Source organism: Scyliorhinus canicula, chromosome 17, assembly GCF_902713615.1.
Source record: "Scyliorhinus canicula chromosome 17, sScyCan1.1, whole genome shotgun sequence".
NCBI classification, from domain to species: Eukaryota; Metazoa; Chordata; class Chondrichthyes; order Carcharhiniformes; family Scyliorhinidae; genus Scyliorhinus; species Scyliorhinus canicula.
Genome location: NC_052162.1, coordinates 121,104,452 through 121,124,505, shown reverse-complemented (window position 1 = coordinate 121,124,505; position 20,054 = coordinate 121,104,452). Strand labels below are relative to the sequence as shown.

The 20,054-nt window shown below is 45.9% G+C and overlaps 2 protein-coding genes across 2 annotated transcripts in view; one reads left to right on the top strand and one right to left on the bottom strand.

Annotated features, from left to right (window-relative positions):
- Positions 1-20,054, top strand: part of LOC119951774 (zinc finger protein 229-like) — a 711,453-nt gene that overhangs the window by 98,174 nt on the left and 593,225 nt on the right. The window lies entirely within an intron of this gene.
- Positions 7,897-20,054, bottom strand: part of LOC119951780 (gastrula zinc finger protein XlCGF57.1-like) — a gene marked incomplete at its 3' end in the record, with an annotated part of 35,241 nt that continues 23,083 nt past the window's right edge. Inside the window, exon 3 of the mRNA XM_038775127.1 lies at positions 7,897-8,776. Coding sequence (XP_038631055.1) covers positions 7,897-8,776 — 880 coding nt within the window. The remainder of the gene's footprint in view (positions 8,777-20,054) is intronic.

The following is a 20,054-nucleotide window of genomic DNA, read 5'->3' as shown; positions in this document are numbered from 1 at the left end:
AGAATGAGCAAACTCCACACAGTGCAGACCATAGATCTCTTCCTTTCCAACCCCCCACCCTCTTCCAACTGAGAATGAGACACATCAATTTAATGGGGAGAAAAGGAAGTGTTTTACTTACAGATGTTAGAGGAAGTTTGTGAAGCTGGAGGAGCAGCAGCTTTGCTGGGCTGACAGTGAAGGAAGCTCCGTGCAGCCAGTGACGCAAACCTCAGACATTGATTGGCTGGAGGATCAGCGCCTGTCCGGTCTTCCACAGGTTCCTATTGGCCAATCTCCCTCACGGAGACAATGAGGGGGCGTGCCTCGGCCCACGTGCGGGTGGGCGGGTATTTGACGTTTCCGGGTACCAGTGCGCAGGCCCGGCGGGCCCTCACGGGGGCATGCCCCCACCCGTCGTTCCCGCGCTCCCTCCCTCTGCAGTCAAGGTTTCCAGGCAACCGGCTGACCCTTCCGGCCAAAGCGAGAAGCCGCTCGGTGATCTCCAGCTCCTACGAGCCCGGAACTGCGCATTGCAGAGGAGAGCCCACCCTCTGACCTTCCTGCTCAGGTGTTCGCCAATGAGAAACTGGGAGGACCGGAAGGACTTTTGTCCCTCAGCCAATCAGAGCGCAGACTGTGTGTGACTTACAATTGAGCTTCACACACACTGAAACTTCCTCCTGTCTCCAACATCTGTGAGTTATTTTCTCCACTTTCCTTTTATTTTCTCATTCTGACCTTCAGTTGGTCACTTGAAACAACTGAAGGGAAAGGGAGTGAATCCAGGGAGGGTGCAGACTCTGGAAAGCTTGGCCCAGGTCTCTCTCTCTCTCTTAAAGACACTGACATCCTTTGCTCCCTCCGCTTGACACATTTATTTGTCTGGCTAAAAGGATGGTCTCTTTCCTAATGTTCACAATTAAAGGGCTGGTTTCCCCCAGAGATGGCTGACCATTAAGGAAACAGTAAATTAATATCAGATAGAGAAATGTCCAGTGTTGGTATATGGTACAGATTAGATATATTATTTATGGTTCTGCTAAGTACATTTATTATTATTTCTAGTTGTGTAATATTGTACTGTAGCTATGTTATATATTTCCAGTCATCTCTTCCCTCAGAGGGTCGTTCATCTCTGCAATTCTTTTCCCACAGGAACCAGTGGAGTCTGGGGGTCATTGAATATATTCAAGGATGAATTAGACAGAATTATTTTTTTGAATTTAAAGTGCCCAGTCTACTTTTTCAATTGAGGGCCTCTCTCCCTTGGACATGTGCAGTTCCGATCACCCACTCGCCCGTGCGGTGGATAGAGCAGTTTCTTGAGCACAGGGGGATTGTGGGAGCTGCGGCCACCATTACTTCTCCTGCACATCTTTGGATTATGGGGATGAGACCGATGCAGACACGGGGATTTTGTGCAAACTCCACACAGATTGAACCCGAGTCCTCGGAGCCGTGAGGGAGTTGAGCGTCACGGGGAACAGGTAGGAAAATGGACTGAAAGTTAAGATGAGGTGTGAATTCTTCACTTGAGGATGTGGTGAAGCTTTGGAATTCTCTACTCCAGAGGACTGTGGACCCTCAGTCATCAAGTATTTTCCAGATCGAGTTGATAGGTTTCGAGATGTTGAAGTCACCAAGGAATATGGGGGATAGTGTGGGGAAATGGTGCTGAGGTAGATCGGCCATTGGGCTCATTACAGGGTTGAGCAAGTTCAATGGGCCAAATGGCTGACTGCAGCTCCTATTTGTTATGGTTGCTGTGTCCAGGACAGGAAACCGTGAACATGAATCTACCAATCAGCCTCAATCAGCACCTGCAGGAGAATTGGGAGGGTGAATATTAGATACAGCAGAGTGAGAATGGAGGGAGAGTGTGTGAGATGGAGTTTTACAGCGTTTAGGGAATGAGAGGAAAGAATATTCCAAAGGAACTAGAAATGTCTGTTCTGAATTTCTATCCAGTACTAACAGTGATATATTTTGTAAATTGTTTTAACAGGAGATTCGAAGAGGACGAATTACAGACAGAAATCTAATGCATGTTGTCTGGATCTGAAAGTCCCTCAATTCCTTGGTACCTGAATATCATTGGCCTTCGAATCTCGAAGGAGAAATGCTGGTCTTATCTGTCAGCTTCAAGAGATTTTAAAGATCAGTGTGACTGGAAAAGCACCGAGACACACACACACCCGAGTGAGAATGTTCCAGAGCACTGACTGTGGAAAGAGCTTTAACCAGTTACAAAGCCTGAAAAAACACCACACCATTCAGAGCAAGGTGAGACCGTACACGTGTTCTCTGTGTGGGTAAGGCTTCCATTGTCTCAACTAGGGAGACACAAGGAGACCCAAAACATGGAGAAACAGTGGAAATGCCGGGACAGTGGGAAGGGATTCAAAGCCCCACCTGCACTGGAAGCTCATCGGCGCATTCACACTGGGAGAGGCCATTCAGCTGATCTCAGTGTGGGAAAGGATTCAGTCAGCCATTCACACTGCAAACACACCAGCGAGTTCACACTGGGGAGAGGCCATTGAACTGCTCTGCGTGGGAAGAGATTCAATCAAACTGCCAACCTGACGTCCCACCAGCTGTTCACATGGAGGAGAAGCCGTTCACCTGCTCTGTGTGGGAAAGGATTCAGTGTTTCCTCGTACCTGCTGAGACACCAACAAGTTCACAAGTGATTACATGGGTTGGATTCTGATTATTGTTTCTGCTTTCAATTACACCCAAGACTGCATTTCGTTCATTCTGACACTTGAAGTGGGAGGGTTGGAGGGTTTATTTCTGCTGGACTGGCCGGTCTCAAGACTTTGCCTCCAGTGGACTCCAGTAACAAGAAAAATTAAAGATTCCATTTGGTCAAAGGAAGAGGCTCATTGATAGATTATAGATTTATTGCTTCACTGATTTATTGGTAACCTTTAAGAATTTATGTAGTATAATTCTTAAATTCAGTATATAGACAGACGGAAAAGGGAATATCCACAAGGCAAAGTCATTGTTTCAGATAAAAACATGAGAATTGCTGTACAGCAACTTAATGTCAGAATCTGACACTGTTTCACAAAAAGTTGCACAAAAGCCCTCGTAATGAATAAACCATTGTTCTACAAATAGATCTAGTAATGAAGAAGTATCGCAGCTTTAGCAACAGAAACATTTACCAACAAGCAAGATTAATGCAGAACATATTATCTTCAGAGGATTGGTACACGTGGCGGGAGCATGTAGACATTTAATTCATTTGACAGACATTAATGAATCTTAAGTAATGACCAATGCCTGGATAACAAATCATGTTCCAAGTGACAGAGAGTTTTTTCAATAAATCAGGAATTCTCAGCTGAGAATTTGAAACCAATAAGGGGTTAGACCATTGAGAAGAATTTATTTAAGAATAAAGTTTCATGATTAAAGTTTGTTCTGTATTCATGCTTTAAGAAATTCTGAACCATCTATTGATTTCCTTATGTTTTCGTTCAGCCCTCGTTATTTTTATGATTTGATGTTTTATTTGATCTAAGTTTTGATTAATTTTTATGTAAGAGAATCAAAGTGGATAATTAGCAATAAAGTTGTAATTTTGGTCACCTCCAATCAACCAGATCTTGGGCTGTTATTTGAAGATAAAATAAGAGATCTTATCACTCATAAAATGGCCAAAATAAGTGTAACTCTGAGGATTGGAAACTTGTCTTAGAATTCAGCAAAGGAGGATCAAGAAAGTCATGAACAAAAAATTGAATATGAGAGCAAACTGGCTCGAAACATAAAAAAAAGCTCCGATAGGAATGTGAAAAGGAAAAGATTTGCAAAGACCAATGTGGGTCCATTCCAGGCAGAGATAGAAGAGTTTACAATGGGGTACAATGAAATGGCAGAGAAACTAGCCGGAATGTGGCGACTAGGGGCTTTTCACTAACTTCATTTGAAGCCTACTCGTGACAATAAGCGATTTTCATTTCATTTCATGGAGGACATGAAATTGTCCCAAAGACACGGGAACCAATGGATGAGTGAGCACGAGGAACTGAAGGAGATTAGTATTAGTGAAAAGGTAGTATTGGAGAAATGAATGTGGTTCAAAGTTAATAAATCCCCAAAAGCTGATGCTCTACATCCCAGAGTGTTGAAAGGGGTGACTGTAGAGATTGTGGATACATTGGTGATCATCTTTCAAAATTCCATAGATTCTGGAATGGTTCCTGCAGATTAGAAGGTGGTAAATGCAACTCCACAACTGAAGGAAGGAGAGAGAAAATGGGGAGCCACAGATTCATTAGCCTAGCAGCAGTCGGAGGGAAAATGCTATAATTTATTATAAAGGTTGCGATAACAAACAAATTAGGAGCAGGAGTAGGACACTCGGCCCCTCGAGCCTGCTCCACCATTCAATATGTTGCCGGCTGATCTGATTGTAACCTCAACTCCACATTCCCGCTGTCCCCCCGATAACCTTTCACCCACTTGTTTATCCAGAATCTATCCAGCTCCGCCTTGAAAATATTCAAAGTCTCTGCTTCCACTGTCCTTTGAGGAAGAGAGTTCCAAAGATTCACAACCCTCAGAGAAAAAAGTTCTCCTCTGCCTTAAATGGGCACGTTATTACTTTTAAAGTGACTCCAATTTCTAGATTCTCCCACAAGAGGAAACATCCTTTCCACATCCACCCTGTCAAGCCCCCTCAAGATCTTGTATGGTTCAATCAAGTCATCTATACTCCATCGGACACAAGCCCAGCCTGTCCAACCATTCCTCATAAGACCAGCCTCCAGTTCCAGGTACGAGTCCAGTAAACCTTCTCTGAACTGCTTCCAACACATTGACATCATTCCTTAAATGAGAGCAATACTGTACACAGTGCTCCAGATGTGGTCTCACCAATGTCCTGTATAACTGAAGCATAATCTCCCTACTTTTGTATTCAATTCCCCTCACAATAAACAATAACATTCTATTAGCTTTCCTAATTACTTGCTGTACCTATATACTCGCCTTTTGTGATTCATGCTCTTGGACAACCAGATCCCTCTGAGTCTCAGAGTTCTGCAATCTCTCACCATTTAGATAATAAGCTTTTTTATTTTTCTGGCCAACATGGACAATTTGACATTTTCTCACATTCTCTATTTGGCAGAACTTATCCCACTCACTTAACTGATCTATATCACTTTGTAACCTCCTTATGTCCTCTTCACAATTTACTTTCCCACCTATCTTTATATAATCGGAGCAGGAGTTGGCCATTCAGCCCATCGAGCCTGCTCCACCATTCAATACGATCATGGCTGATCATCCACTTCAATGCCTTTTCCCCCACACTGTCCCCATATCCCTTTGTGTTATTGGGATTTAGAAATGTCAGTTGGGTGGCACAGTGGTTAGCACTGTTGCCTCATGGCACCAAGAACCTGGGTTCGATCCTGGCCCCGGGTCACTGTCCGTGTGGAGTTTGCACATTCTCCTCGTGTCTTGTGGGTCTCACCCCCACAACCCAATTGGATGTGTAGCTGAGCTGAATTGGCCTCGCTACACTTCCCCTTAATTGGAAAAAAATAATTGGGTACTCTTAAATTTATTAAACAAAAAAAAAAGAAATCTGTCAGTCTCAGCTTTAAACACACTCAGTGACTGAGCTCCCACAGCCCTCTGGGGTAGAGAATTCCAAAGATTCACAACCCTCTGAGTAAAGAAATGCCTCCTCCGAGACCGGTCCTAAGTGGCTTCCCCCTTATTTTGAAATTGTGTCCCCTGGTTACAGACTCTCCAACCCGGGGAAACATCTCACCTGCATCCACCCTGTCTATTCCTTTATGGATTTTGTAAGTTTCAATGAAATCCCCTCTCATTCCTTGAAACTCCAGAGAAAAGAGGCCTAGTTTCCCCAATCTCTCTTCATAGGACAGTCCTGCCAAACCCGGAACAAGTCTGGTGAAACTTTGTTGCTGTCCCTCTGTGGCAATACCTTTCCTAAGGTAAGGGGAGTAAAACTGCACACAGCACTCCAGCTGTGGTCTAAGCATTTCATAATGATCGATGTCAAGACCACCGGATGGTGTTAATTGAGGCACGCTGCCTGGTTCTTCTTTGGCACCGGTATGATGGTGGTCTTCTTGAAGCAGGAGGGAACCTCGGAACGGAGTAGGGAGAGGTTGAGGATGTCCGTGAACACACCTGCCAGTTGGTCCGCGCAGGATCTGAGTGCACGACCAGGGATCCCGTCAGGACCTGTCGCTTTCCGAGGGTTCACTTTCAAGAAGGCCGATCTGACTTTGGAGGCTGTGACGGTGGGTATGGGTGTGCCCAAGGCTGCTGGGGCAGATGACAACGGTTTGTTGGTTTCCTGCTTGAAACAAGCATCAAATGAATTGAGTTCATCGGGGAGGGCTGTGCTGTTACCATAGATTCTACTCGGCTTTGATTTTTTTAGGCCATTATGTTGTTTAAGCCTTGCCACAATCGATGCGAATCCATGATTCTAGCTTCGTCTGCAATTGTCTCTTGGCATCCCTGTTGGTTTTGCAGAGGTCGTACCTAGATTTTTTTGTCTAGGTCAGGATCGCCTCTCTTGAACTCCTCACACCTGGCCTTCAGCAGGAAGTGAATGTGCCGATTAAACCACGGTTTCTGGTTGGGTAATGTACGTACTACCTTCTTTGACACACAATCTTCTACACACTTGCTGATGAAGTCTGTGATGGTGCTGGCAAACTCGTTTAGGTTGGCTGCCGAATTCTTGAATATGGACCAGTCCACTGACTCCAAGCAGTCGCGTAGGAGCACTTCTGTTGCCTCAGACCAGCATTTGTACGACCTTCTTAAACGGATTCTACCGCTTAAGTTTCTGCTTGTATGCCAGGAGAAGGAGCGCCATCATGTGGTCCGATTTTCCGAAGTGCGGTCAGGGGATGGGTTGAGAGGTGCCCTTGATGTTTGTGTAGCAGTGGCCAAGGATATTGGGGCCCCTGTTGGGACAGGAGATGTGTTGGTGGAATTTTGGCTGTACACTCTTGAGGCCTGGTTAAAGTCCCCGGCCACGATGAATTAGGCCTCCGGGTACTTCACAGTCGGGTATTCCAGGTCCGGGAAGCAGTAGTTTGCCAGGGTCGCCATGACCGAGTACCAGGAGGTGTTGACGAGGAGGCAAATCCCTCCACCCACTCCAGGTTCAGTCCTGGATGTGATTAATAACAGGAATAACAACAGAATCTAACCAGTCATCACTTGTGAACCCTTTGGTGTCTCAGCATGTTGGATGACTGAGTGAATCCCTTCCCACAGTGAGAGCAGGTGAATGGCTTCTTTCCAGTGTGGACTCGCTGGTGTGTCAACAGGGCAGATGAATCACAAAATCTCCTTCCCCAATCAGAGCAGATGAAGTGTGATCTCTCTGCAATGTGGATGATGTTTGAAACCTCGTTGTGCAGTGAGAGCAGCTGAACGGTCTCTCCTCAGTGTGAATGCGCTGGTGGGACATCAGTACCTGAGAGCTTTTAAACCCACTCCCACAGTCAGAGTATTTAAAGGGTCTCTCATTGGTGTGAGTGACATTGTGGCTCAGCAAGTGATGACCGAGTGAATCTTTTCCCAGTCGGAGAGGTGAACGGGCTCTCCCCGGTGTGACCTCGCTCGTGTTACATCAGGTTGGATGAGGTTCTAAAGCTCTTTGTGCAGTGAGAGCAGCTGAACGGTCTCTCCTCAGAGTGAATGCGCTGGTGGGACATCAGTAGCTGAGAGCTTTTGAAACCCATCCTGCAGTCAGAGCATTTAAAGGGCCTACTCGTGGTGTGAGTGACATTGTGTTTCCGCAGGCTGGATAATTGAGTGAATCCCATATCACACAGTGCAGATGAATGGCCTCTCCCTGGTGTGAAGTCGATGGTGTGCCTGCAGGTGGGGTAACCGAGTGAATCCGTTATCACACACAGAGCAGTTGAACGGCTTCTCCCCAGTGTGAACTCGCTGGTGTGTCTGCAAGTGGGGTAACTGAGTGAATCCCTTATCACACACAGTGCAGATGAACGGCTTCTCCCCGGTGTGTACTCGCTTGTGTGTCTGCAGGTTGGATAACCGACTGAATCCCTTATCACACACAGAACAGATGAACGGCTTCTCCCCGGTGTGAACTCGCTGGTGTGTCTGCAGGTTGGATAACCGACTGAATCCCTTATCACACACAGAACAGATGAACGGCTTCTCCCCGGTGTGAACTCGCTGGTGTGTCTGCAGATGGTGTAACTGAGTGAATCCCTTATCACACACAGTGCAGATGAACGGCCTCTCCTCGGTGTGAACTCGTTCGTGTCTCCGCAGGCTGCCAATATCAGTGAATCCCTTTTCACACTGAGAGCAGGTAAATGGCCTCTCTCCAGTGTGAACTCGTTCGTGTCTCCGCAGGGTGCCAATGTCAGTGAATCCCTTTTCACACTGAGCGCAGGTGAAAGGCCTCTCCCCGGTGTGAACTCGCTGGTGTGTCTGCAGGTGGGATAACCGAGTGAATCCGTTCCCACAGTCAGAGCAGGTGAACGGCCGCTCCCCAGTGTGAACTCGTTCGTGTCTCCGCAGGTTGCCAATGTCAGTGAATCCCTTTTCACACTGAGAGCAGGTGAACGGCCTCTCCCCAGTGTGAACTCGTTCGTGTCTCCGCAGGCTGCCAATGTCAGTGAATCCCTTTTCACACTGAGAGCAGGTGAAAGGCCTCTCCCCAGTGTGAACTCGTTCGTGTCTCCGCAGGCTGCCAATGTCAGTGAATCCCTTTTCACACTGAGAGCAGGTGAACGGCCTCTCTCCAGTGTGACTGCGTTGATGCCTTGCCAGCTCGTATGGGGCTGTGAATCCCATCCCACACACAGAACAGGTGAACGGCCTCTCTCCAGTGTGACTGCGTTGATGCCTTTCCAGTCCGTAAGGACCTTTGAATCCCTTCCCACAATCCTCACATTTCCATGGTTTCTCCATGGTCCAGGTGATCTTGCGTCTCACCACGTTGGACGATCAGTTGAAGCCTCGTCCACACACAGGACACCTATACAGTCTTTCTCTGCTGTAAATGGTATAGCATTTTTTCAGGCTCGGTCACTGGTTAAAGCTCTTTCCACAGTCAGTGCTCTGTAACAGTCTCACACGGGTGTGTGCGTGTCTCAGTGCTTTTCCAGACACACTGATGTTTAAAATATCTTGAAGCAGACAGAATAGACACACATTTCTCCTTCTAGACTCAAAGGCCGATGATTGCAAGAATTGAGTGACTCATAAATTTAGTTTGAGATATCGGCCTCAAACTCCTCTCGTTCGAACTTCCTGCAAACAGATTTTACAATAGTAATCATTGTCAGTACAGGATAGAAACACAGAACAGACAATTCTAGTTTCTATCAAACATTCTTTCCTCTCTCTTCCCTAAATCTCCATCCCACACACTCTCTCTCCAGTCTCACTCTGCTGTATCTAATATTCACCCTCCCAATTCTCCTGAAGGTGCTGATTCAGGCTGATTGACAGATCCATGCTCACTTCTTCCTGTCCTGGACACAGGAATATCTGGATTCACTTCCTTTCCCTTCAGTTGCTGCAAGTGACCAATTGAAGGTGAGAATGAGAAAACAAATGGAAAGAGGGAGAAAAGAAAGTGTTTTACTCACAGATGTTGGAGACAGGAGGAAGATTTCAGTCTGTGTGCAACTCAAGCTCACTTAGAGTTGGAGAAACAACAGCTTTGCTCGGCAAAAACCTCCATGTCCAGCTTCCGCATCGAGACAATGGAGGAGCTCTGATTGGCGGAGAAACAGAGTCCTTCCGGTCCTCCAATCTTCCCATTGGGCACAAGTCAGCTGCAAAATCAGCGAGATTGAACTCACCCTGCACATGCGTACATTCCCCTCTCCCCGAGACATGCGCAGTACTGGGTTAGGGGGAGGGGCTTCTCGCTTTGGCCGGAGCTGTCAGCCGGTTGCCTGGAAACCGTCTTGACGATGTGCTGGCGGAGGGGGAAACAAAGGGTGGGGGCCGTGTCCGCGCAAATGCAGAGACGTCACTGCGGAACGGATTAATTCCTATTGGCTGATTTAGAGGACGAGTTCCATTGTGATGTCACAATGTGGAGGTTGGACAATGAGTTTCAGACGAAAACTTCCTCCTCTGGGCAACATCTGGGAGCAAATCAATGTCTCCCCCTTTCAGAAGGTCATAAGATATAGGAGCAGAGTTAGGCCATTTGGCCCATCGAGTCTGCTCTGCCATTCTATCATGGCTGTTTTCATTCTGGCTTTAATTCCACCGTACTGCCAGTTCTCCATTACCCTTCAACCCATTACCAATTAAAAATCTGCCTTCTATAAATCTGGATTTTGCTCTTTACAGAAATTGTGCGACATTGATGGAAGTTTGCCAACTGGAGCATTATTCTCAGTTAAATTCAGCCCTCAGCTCCGTCGCGGCCTGTCATTGACATGAGCAATAGAGACACAGAAAGGTGCCCGAGTCTCAAATGGAAAGTCAAAACTTGTGACTTGAAACCAACATCTCAACATTTGTCAGTCAAATCCATGTTATTTATACTGGGGTTTTTATTATTACATTTGGGCACTGGAGGCAAAGGGTGGGGGTTTTAAAGGGTAACTTTCTCTTTCTAACTTTGCATTGTCTATAGTGCCAGCCGTGGCTCAGTGGGCTGTTCTCTCATCTCTGAATCAGAAGATTATGGGTTCCAGTCCCAGTCCTCCTCCTCGCAGCATTGAGGGAGTGCTGCACTGTCAGAACAGCCTTCTTTCAAATAAGATGTTAAACTGAGGCCCTGTCTGTCCCTATCAGGTGGATGTTAAAGATCCCACAGCCACTATTTTGAAGAAGAGCAGGGGAGTTACCCGCGTGTCCTGGTTAATATTTTTAATATTTATCCCTCAGTCAACATCACTAAATCATCATCTGCTCATTATCACATTGCTGTGTGTGGGATCTTGCTATGTGTAAACTGATTGCCGCGTTTCCTACATTACAAAAGTGATGACGCTTCAAAAGTACTTCATTGGCTGTGAAGCACTTTGGGACGCCCTGTGGTTTTCAATCGAAGATATTGATCTTGTTATCGAGAACATAATTGATTTCAGCCACCCCCAACTTACCATTTAATAAATTCATTTTAGGTTGGACAGCACTTGAATAAATTAAGACAAAGGCAGAATTCTCTGGATAGTAAATTCAAAAATAAGTTTATGAAAAGAAAAAGGTTTACTGAACTTTAAGGCACTGACTTTTCCAACTTCATCTGGGTGATCAGTCTGTAGCAGCGTAACCCTCTCTGGTTCCTTCTTTGACAGTAATTCTTGTGGAATTCAGCCTCGGGAGTCTGGCTCCTTCTTTGACAGTAATTTCCTTGGAACTCGGCCTCAGGAGTCTTCAGTACTTGGCCAGCAAGGAAGACGTTCGGAACCTCTACTTTTATCCCCAAAGTGACCATTACCTCATAACATGACAATTGGTCAATTTGCTCACAAGATTAATTGAATTGGATCCCCAATTACTGACACCACCTTCTCTCATTAACTTAGGCAGGAATATAATAGTACTGTTTCATACTATCCTTTTATCTGTTTCTATAGAATCCCTTATTTTACAACATCAAATGATGAGGTTAATCTGACCTTGAAGGTCTCTCTTGTCAGAACATTTATCGTCATTACACAGTCCTTTTTAAAAAATTGATAAATTTGGACTACCCAACTATTTTTCTCCAATTAAGGGCAATTTTGCGTGGCCAATCCACCTATCCTGCACAATATTTTTGGACTATGGGGGTGTGACCCACGCAGATACAGATAGAATGTGTAAACTCCACATGGACAGTGACCCTGGGCCGGAATCTAACCCGGGTTCTCGGCGCTGTAAGGCAGCAGTGCTAACCACTGCACCACCATACAGCCCAAAACATTCTTTACATATACAGCAATTAAGCTTTTTCAGAAATTTAGAGTACCCAATTCATTTTTTTCCAATAAAGGGGCAATTTAGCGTGGCCAATCCACCTACACTGCACATCTTTGGGTTGTGGGAGCGAAACCCACGCGAACATGTAAATGTAAATTGCTTATTGTCATGAGTAGGCTTCAATGAAGTTACTGTGAAAAGCCCCTAGTCGCCACATTCCGGCGCCTGTCCAGGGAGGCTGGTACGGGAATCGAACCGTGCTGCTGGCCTGCTTGGTCTGCTTTAAAAGCCAGCGATTTAGCTGGGTGAGCTAAGCCAGCCCCTGATGGGGAGAATGTGCAAACTGCACATGGACAGTGACCCAGAGCTGGGATTGAACCTGGGACCTCGGCACCATGAGGCAGCAGTGCTAACCACTGTGCCACTCTGCTGCCCTGCTTTTACATTTTTACAGCAAATAAAAATCAGTCATTTACAAGAACTACTGATTCATTCATTGTAACTGAATTAAGGATCAATCATCTGTTACTAATTGGTTGCTAAATAAAACAGTAATCTTTAATATATTTGGTCACTCCAAGGTAAATTGGTTCAAAAAGACAGTTTGGGAAAGACAATAGCTTTATTTCTTACTCATCTTGATTGGATTCAATAAACAGCCTTGTTGAGCCAGACATTGACACAATTTAATGTTCTTTTTCTCGTCAAAATTATTGAAGAATTTATTTGTTTCAACAATTAATGCTTGTTAAGTAATGGGTTAAGAGACATTGCAATTAGTTGTCTCATTTATGTTAAGTGTTCAATGATTGTCTCATTTATGTTAAGTGTTCAATGATTGACACTGATATGTAAAGGGGCTTCAGGTGGACTCTAGAGCTTGTGATGATCTGTAGAGTTCTGTGCAGAGTGAGTTTGAACCATTAAAGGTGTGTTGGTGGAAAAGGAGCTGAACTGTTGCCTCTTTGTACCACAGCATCTAGTACATTTTACAATGCTCACTCAGCAGCGTCGAAGCATTCACGTTTATACAGTATTAATTTCTGAAATAAAGATCTCGTCACATGTGAGAGTTTAACGTGGCTTCTCTAGAAATCAACTATTTTCTAATACACCCGATAGGTAAAAGTTAGCTATTTAGCGTAAATATTAAGCCCCAGTTTTAAATACCCATTTTCAATTAAGGATTTCAACACTTGTAACCTCAGGTCATCTCAAAACATATAGCTTCAACAGAACATAGAACATAGAACACTACAGCGCAGTACGGGCCCTTCGGCCCTCGATGTTGCGCCAACCTGTGAAACCATCTGAAGCCTATCTGAAACCACCTGAAGTGGTGGCGCTGGACGCAGAGAAAGCGTTTGATAGAGTTGAGTGGGGGTACCTGTGGGAGGTGCTGGAGCGGTTTGGATTTGGGGAGGGATTCATCAAATGGGTGAGGCTGCTCTACGCAGCTCCGATGGTGAGTGTAGTTACGAATGGAAGGAGATCGGAGTACTTTAGGCTCTACTGTGGGACCAGGCAGGGGTGCCCCCTGTCCCCCCTGCTCTTTGCACTGGCAATTGAACCTCTGGCTATGGCGTTGAGGGAGTCAGGGAGATGGAGGGGTCTGGTGCAGGGTGGGGAGGAACATAGGGTATCGCTGTATGCGGACGACCTGCTCGGACCCAGAGGGGGGAATGCCGGGGTTGATGGAGCTGTTAGCGGAATTTGGGGGCTTCTCAGGCTATAAGCAAAATTTAGGAAAGAGCGAGGTATTTGTGGTGCACCCGGGAGATCAAGAGGGAATTGGGAGGCTCCCTTTTAGGAGGGCAGTGAAGAGTTTCAAGTACCTGGGTGTGCAGATGGCCAGGAGTTGGGGGACTCTCCATAAGCTTAACTTCACCAGAGTAGTGGAGCAGATGGAGGAGGAATTTAAAAGGTGGGACATGGTGCCGCTGTCGTTGGCGGGTAGAGTGCAGGCCGTCAAAATGATGGTTCTCCCAAGGTTCTTGTTCCTCTTCCAGTGCTTGCCCATCTTTATCCCTAGGGCCTTTTTTAAATGGGTGACCAGCAGCATCATGGGCTTTGTTTGGGCGCATGGCACCCTGAGGGTGAAGAGGGTCTTCTTGGAGTGGGGTAGAGATAGGGGGGGGCTGGCGTTGCCCAATCTCTCGGGGTACTACTGGGCGGCCAACGTGTCGATGGTGCGCAAGTGGATGATGGAGGGGGAGGGGGCAGCATGGAAACGGATGGAGAGGGCATCCTGTGGGGATACAAGCCTGGGGGCCCTGGTAACAGTGCCGTGGCCGCTCCCTCCCACGAGGTATACCACAATTCCGGTGGTGGTGGCTACCCTCAAGATTTGGGGGCAGTGGAGGCGACACAGGGGAGAAGTGGGGGGCTCGAAGGAGGCTCCGTTAAGGGGGAACCATAGGTTCGTCCCGGGGAACATGGATGGGGGATTTCAGGGTTGGTACAGAGCAGGCATCAGACAGCTGAGGGACCTGTTTATTGATGGGAGGTTTGCGAGTCTGGGGGAGTTGGAGGAGACATTTGGGCTCCCCCCGGGAAACATGTTTAGGTATCTGCAGGTAAAGGCATTTGCTAGACGGCAGGTGGAGGGATTCCCTGCGCTTCCCGCAAGGGGGGTGAGGGACAGGGTGCTTTCAGGGGTCTGGGTCGGAGAGGGGAAGATTTCTGATATCTACAAGGTTATGCAGGAGGTGGAAGAGGCGTCAGTAGAGGAGCTGAAAACTAAGCGGGAGGGGGAACTGGGGGAACAGATCGAAGACGGGACATGGGCTGATGCCCTGGAGAGGGTAAACTCTTCTTCCTCGTGTGCGCGGCTTAGCCTCATTCAACTCAAGGGGCTGCACAGGGCCCACATGACTGGGACGAGGATGAGTAGGTTCTTTGGGGGTGAAGACAGGTGTGTCAGGTGCTCGGGGAGTCCAGCAAACCATGCCCATATGTTCTGGGCATGCCTGGCACTGGAGGAGTTCTGGAAGGGGGTGGCGAGGACGGTGTCAAGGGTGGTGGGATCCAGGGTCATGCCAGGATGGGGACTCGCGATTTTTGGGGTTGGGGTGGAGCCGGGAGTGCAGGAGGCGAAAGAGGCCGGTGTGCTGGCCTTTGCGTCCCTAGTAGCCCGGCGAAGGATTTTGCTACAATGGAAGGATGCGAGGCCCCCAAGTGTGGAGACCTGGATCAATGACATGGCGGGCTTTATTAGACTAGAGAAGGTCAAATTCGCCCTAAGAGGATCGGTACAAGGGTTCTTCAGGCGGTGGCAACCTTTCCTCGACTTTCTGGCTCAACGATAGGGTACGGGGACAGTAGCAGCAGCAACCCGGGGAGGGGGGGGGAGAGACGATGACTATGTTTGTTCATTTTATTTAAATTTGATTTATTTAATTTTAATTTATGGTTAAGTTCTCTTGTTGGGGTTGGGGGGTGGGGGGGATGGGATACATGCGTTGATACGGTTTGGGGGGTGTTACGGTTGTTATGGGGTAGTTTGTTGCATATTATTGTTTGTTGTTATATTTTTATATTTTCTGTAAAAAATTCCAATAAAAATTATTTTAAAAAAAAGAAAATAAGATTTAAATGATTCTCAATTGTCAACAAATAGAAGCAATAAACAATTCTTGTTTGCACCCGAGAAGGTTTAACTCAAATTTCTACTGGGTTTTAGTGTCGCAAGTGCCACTAAATCCATATGGTAGATCTCTGCAGCTGGCATAGTTCGGCAAAAGGGGGGGAGCCAGCCAGGAAGAAATCAGAAGACTGAAGAAAGACCAGAAGGACGGAAGACCCAAAGAAAAACGGCTAGACTGCGGTAAAAAATATATTTTCACCCATTAAAAGTCTTAAAGCCGCCTCAAGCAGTGCTCCACCCCTGGAAAGGACCTTTTTACAGACTGTGTTAATTCAATTGGGTGCTGGTCGTTGAAACTAAAATAAAACGGGACTGAAAGAATAGTCTCGCTCGTGTGCACAGATACACAAACATAGTTGCCGACCACAAAATTGGATGTAAGGCTGAGTTTATGGCGGACATGACTCCTAAAAGAGATTCAGGACCTTAAAATGGTAGAGAACTACTTCGCACAACATCCAAGGGAGGTCGTGCTGTACCGGATGTCTCTATTGACGATATATTGGGTGATCTTAGCTCTTTGATTTGTAGATAATTTGGACTGTCTGAAGTTGCAAGAAAGATTGAATGCAAATATGATATCCCCAAAGGACAGTGGTCCCTTGATAATATCAAGAAGGCAGGGGGGAAAACCACACGCTTAAATAGAGGAAACCGTATGAAATGGTCTTTTGCAGCAATGGAACAGCCCCAAAAACATCAAGAGACAATTGCAAAAACTAAATTCAATCATGACCTTAAGATCACTAAAGACCAACTAGCAACAGTTGTTGGAGAATTACGAGATGCAAAATCTAAACTTGAACAATGTGATCAGATTAAAACATGATTGGAAAATGAAACCTTTAAAGTTCAATCACAATCATTTCAAATTGATGAACTCCAAAAGAAAGATACTGACTCAGAATCCAAACTTCAACAGTTAATATCAGAAAATTATGGTCTTAAAAGTCAAAATTGCCAGTTACTTGAGGAAAAATGTATTTTGGAAAGTGACATGGACACCATGAAATGTCATAACAAATTACTGACAGACAAATTAACAGCTCAAAAGCCTTCAAATCTGTCTTTAATAAATCAGCTAAACTCTCCAAAGCAAACAGCCACCAACGGGAAGAGTTGAAATGATTTTAACTAAGGCCCAAGATATACCAGTGATATCTAAACCAAACCCTACATTATTGCAAGCTGCTACTGACATGAAAACAATGAATACACTGATTGAAGTTCCACAGGGGGAGTCTGGCAAAATGAACTATCTGTCAAGGACACTTTTACCCCAGAACAAACCGTTTTCTTACTCTGAGACCGACCACGAAATGCTGCTTGCCCCGATCCAAAAGCCTCTCATGGCAGCTTTAATAGACTGTGAGATTTTTAAACAAGAAAAGCCTGTTTGCTTAAGCAACGAGCCTCATGGCAAACAAAGTGTAATACAACTTAAACCATTAAGCACCAAACAGCTTGGAGTTGAAGTGATAAAGAAAACAGCCTGGGTTTTAAACCATTTAAAAGATCTATCAAAAACCCATGTTGTCACTGGTTTAAAACCAGAACTGTCTGCAGCTTTAAACTTGATCCTACCCAGACCTCAGTCCGAAACGGCCTCTCCTCCTCCGTTACCGACAAATCTGTCCAGAAGAGATATGAAATTCCTTTCTCGTGTTGAAGACGGTCATTTTGCGCGTTTCAGATTTCACGATTACAAACTGGTCTCCTACGATGAAGGCCCGCCTCCTGGCTACATGGATACGCCCCAAGTCACGTATCGCTAAAAGTTGCCACGAACTGTTAACTTGAGAAAACTGTCATTATTTTGAATGTTGCTTTATTAATTTTAAGAAATTAACAAATCTTGTCAGCTGTGCTTCTTTTAACAGAATCGACAAATTTATCTACAGAAAACCAAGTTCATTCAGTGCAAGATTGGTTCAGTCATATATTCAATTGGTTGTGTTTGATTATTTAAAATAAATGTTTAAAGTTAGCTTGATAATTAAAACTTCAGACAATGTGGAGGAGAGCTCAATCTTGCAGTCTTTGAACTAGACGGGGTCGGGAGACCAGGTTTTGGTACTGTGGGAGAGGCAAGGCAGGGGCCCAATTGACTGTGTAATTCAGAGGTCATATCAGGGTATCTCATAACCTACTGGTGACTCCTGTGTTTGTTTGTTTTTAATATATTTTATTACAAACATGGATCAACGCAGGTTACAGCAAATAAACACCCCGGGAAACATACTTCCCAGCAATCAACGAAACAATGTGTACAGATTTCCCCTCATTTTCACCCCCCCCCCCCACCCCACGACAAACAGCCCCTCACACATAGTCACAAACATCCCCCACCTTTCCTCAAAGCCCGCTGAAGAGCCCCTTAACTCATACTTTATATTTTCTAACCACAGGAAGTCATACGGGTCACACAACGAAGCTGCCATCCCCAATGGCCATGCCGACCACCACTTCAGCAAAATTTGCTGCCGTGCAATCAGAGAGGCGAACGCCACAACATCGACTTTCCACCTCTGCATTAAACCCAAAATATTGCCACCAAAGGGTCCCGGTCCACCTCCTCCTCCACAATCTTGGCTAAGACCGTGGACTCTCCTGCCCAGAATCTTCCCAATTTTTTCCAACCCCAAAACATGTACACCTAATTCGCTGGCCCCCACCCACACCTCTCACACTGATCTGCTACCCCCTGGAAGAAGCCACTCATTCTCGCCTGAGTCATATGCACCCTGTGCACCACCTTAAACTGTTCAGGCTCAACCTTGCACAAGAGGGGGTCCCGTTTATCCTACGCAGTGCCTCATTCCATTCTCCCCAATTGATCTCCCCTCCCAACTCTGCTTCCCATTTCTCCTTGATCTTCACCACCCACTCGCCTCTCTGCTCCCCCAGCCACTTGTATATATATCCCAAATTCTTCCCTCCCCTTCCGCATCCTGAAGCAACAGCTGCTCCAGCAGGGTGACCTGTGTTTGTGGCTGCTCCTTGTTTGGGGGCAATGCAGGGTGCTGATGTTTTTCTTTTGAACTGATGTTAGTCTCTGTGTGACTGGTGAGGAATTGTATGTTTGCTATCGTCTTATTGTTTTTTCCCCAGCGGCTGTGTGCTTACCAAATGTGGCCCCTCATGCTTGTTGCCTGGGGGTGTGGTCAGCTCGCAGTGCTGGGGAGGGGGAGGGGTGTCCCCTCTCACACCTCAGCCATGCTCCATGGAGCCATGCAAGAAATAATCTCATTCAAAACTTGTGGAAGTGTAAATGTCACAAGGCTGTGAGATGACGTATTGTGCTAATGTTTAACAGCAAATCGGAATGAGGAAGCTTTGCCTCATAGTTACAGATGAGTACGTTTTAATGTTCCTGCCAGTATGAAACAGGGGAGTTTGTGTATGTTCAGTAAACATGACAGTTTCACTTCCGAAACAGATCAACAAAAATTGGAAACTATTGAAATTTTGATCAAAACGTAATTGCAAAAAACAATGTATTTAACAATTGAAATGAGTTATTACTAATTACTGATCAGTGTCCACCGGATGATGCGTTGCACGTTTCACAGGAGCCACAATGAGAAGGTTGGTGGGTTTTGTAAATTGCAAGTGACACGTGAGCAGCTTGTTGGGCTGTTTCGTCTCACTGTCGATTTCATGTTCCAGGTAACAGCAATCGGTGTTGTGAATGGCTGACGATGTCACTTGTGTTCATTCTGAACATGTAATTTTGTATATTTCGAATGAAAACATGGACATGAAAATTAAAGGTGAATGATATACTGTCAGGTGGTTTAACTTTTGCTTGTCAGTTTCCCTGGTGGTCTAGTGGTTAGAATTTGGTGCTTTCACTGCCACAGCCTGCGTTCGATTCCCAGTCAGGGAATGATAAATTATTGTTGTCCACAAAACTGTTCAACGCAGCTGTATCGCAGTTTCACAGAAAAGAGCTCTTCTAGAATCAGTTAATTGACATTTGTAGTTTCGCGTGAGAGCTGGCAAAGTTACAAGTGCACAGGTCAACAACAAACACAGAGGCAGGAAGAAATGGGCCGTGATTGGCTGCAAACGAAGAGAGAGTATGAAGCAGCAGAAATCTGGCCGGTGTTGAGCCAGCTTTTATTGCTCACACAAACAAAATTATCTCCCAGATCTGGTTCCAAATCTTGGGTGTGATGACAAGAAAACTTCTAACTGAAATTATTCAGTCCATTGAGGTCACAGGAGCTGAATAAAACAGAAGAAGCTCAAAGGCAGTGCCACTAACTGAGGTTTTGTGGAAATGTTGCTGGAAGGTTAAGTGAGCTGAATATAAGCTACCTGCATGTTTCTGAGCCTGTGCTCGGTGTATTGGGAGGTTTGCTCCTGGTTGGAGTGTCCCCGGGATGGGCAGTAACCAGCAGATTGAAGCTGCAGTCTCCACGTTCTGCTGGCAGCGAGTGAATGGAGAGTTTGGGTAAAATCCTGCTGCTTGCCCCTCACTCAACCA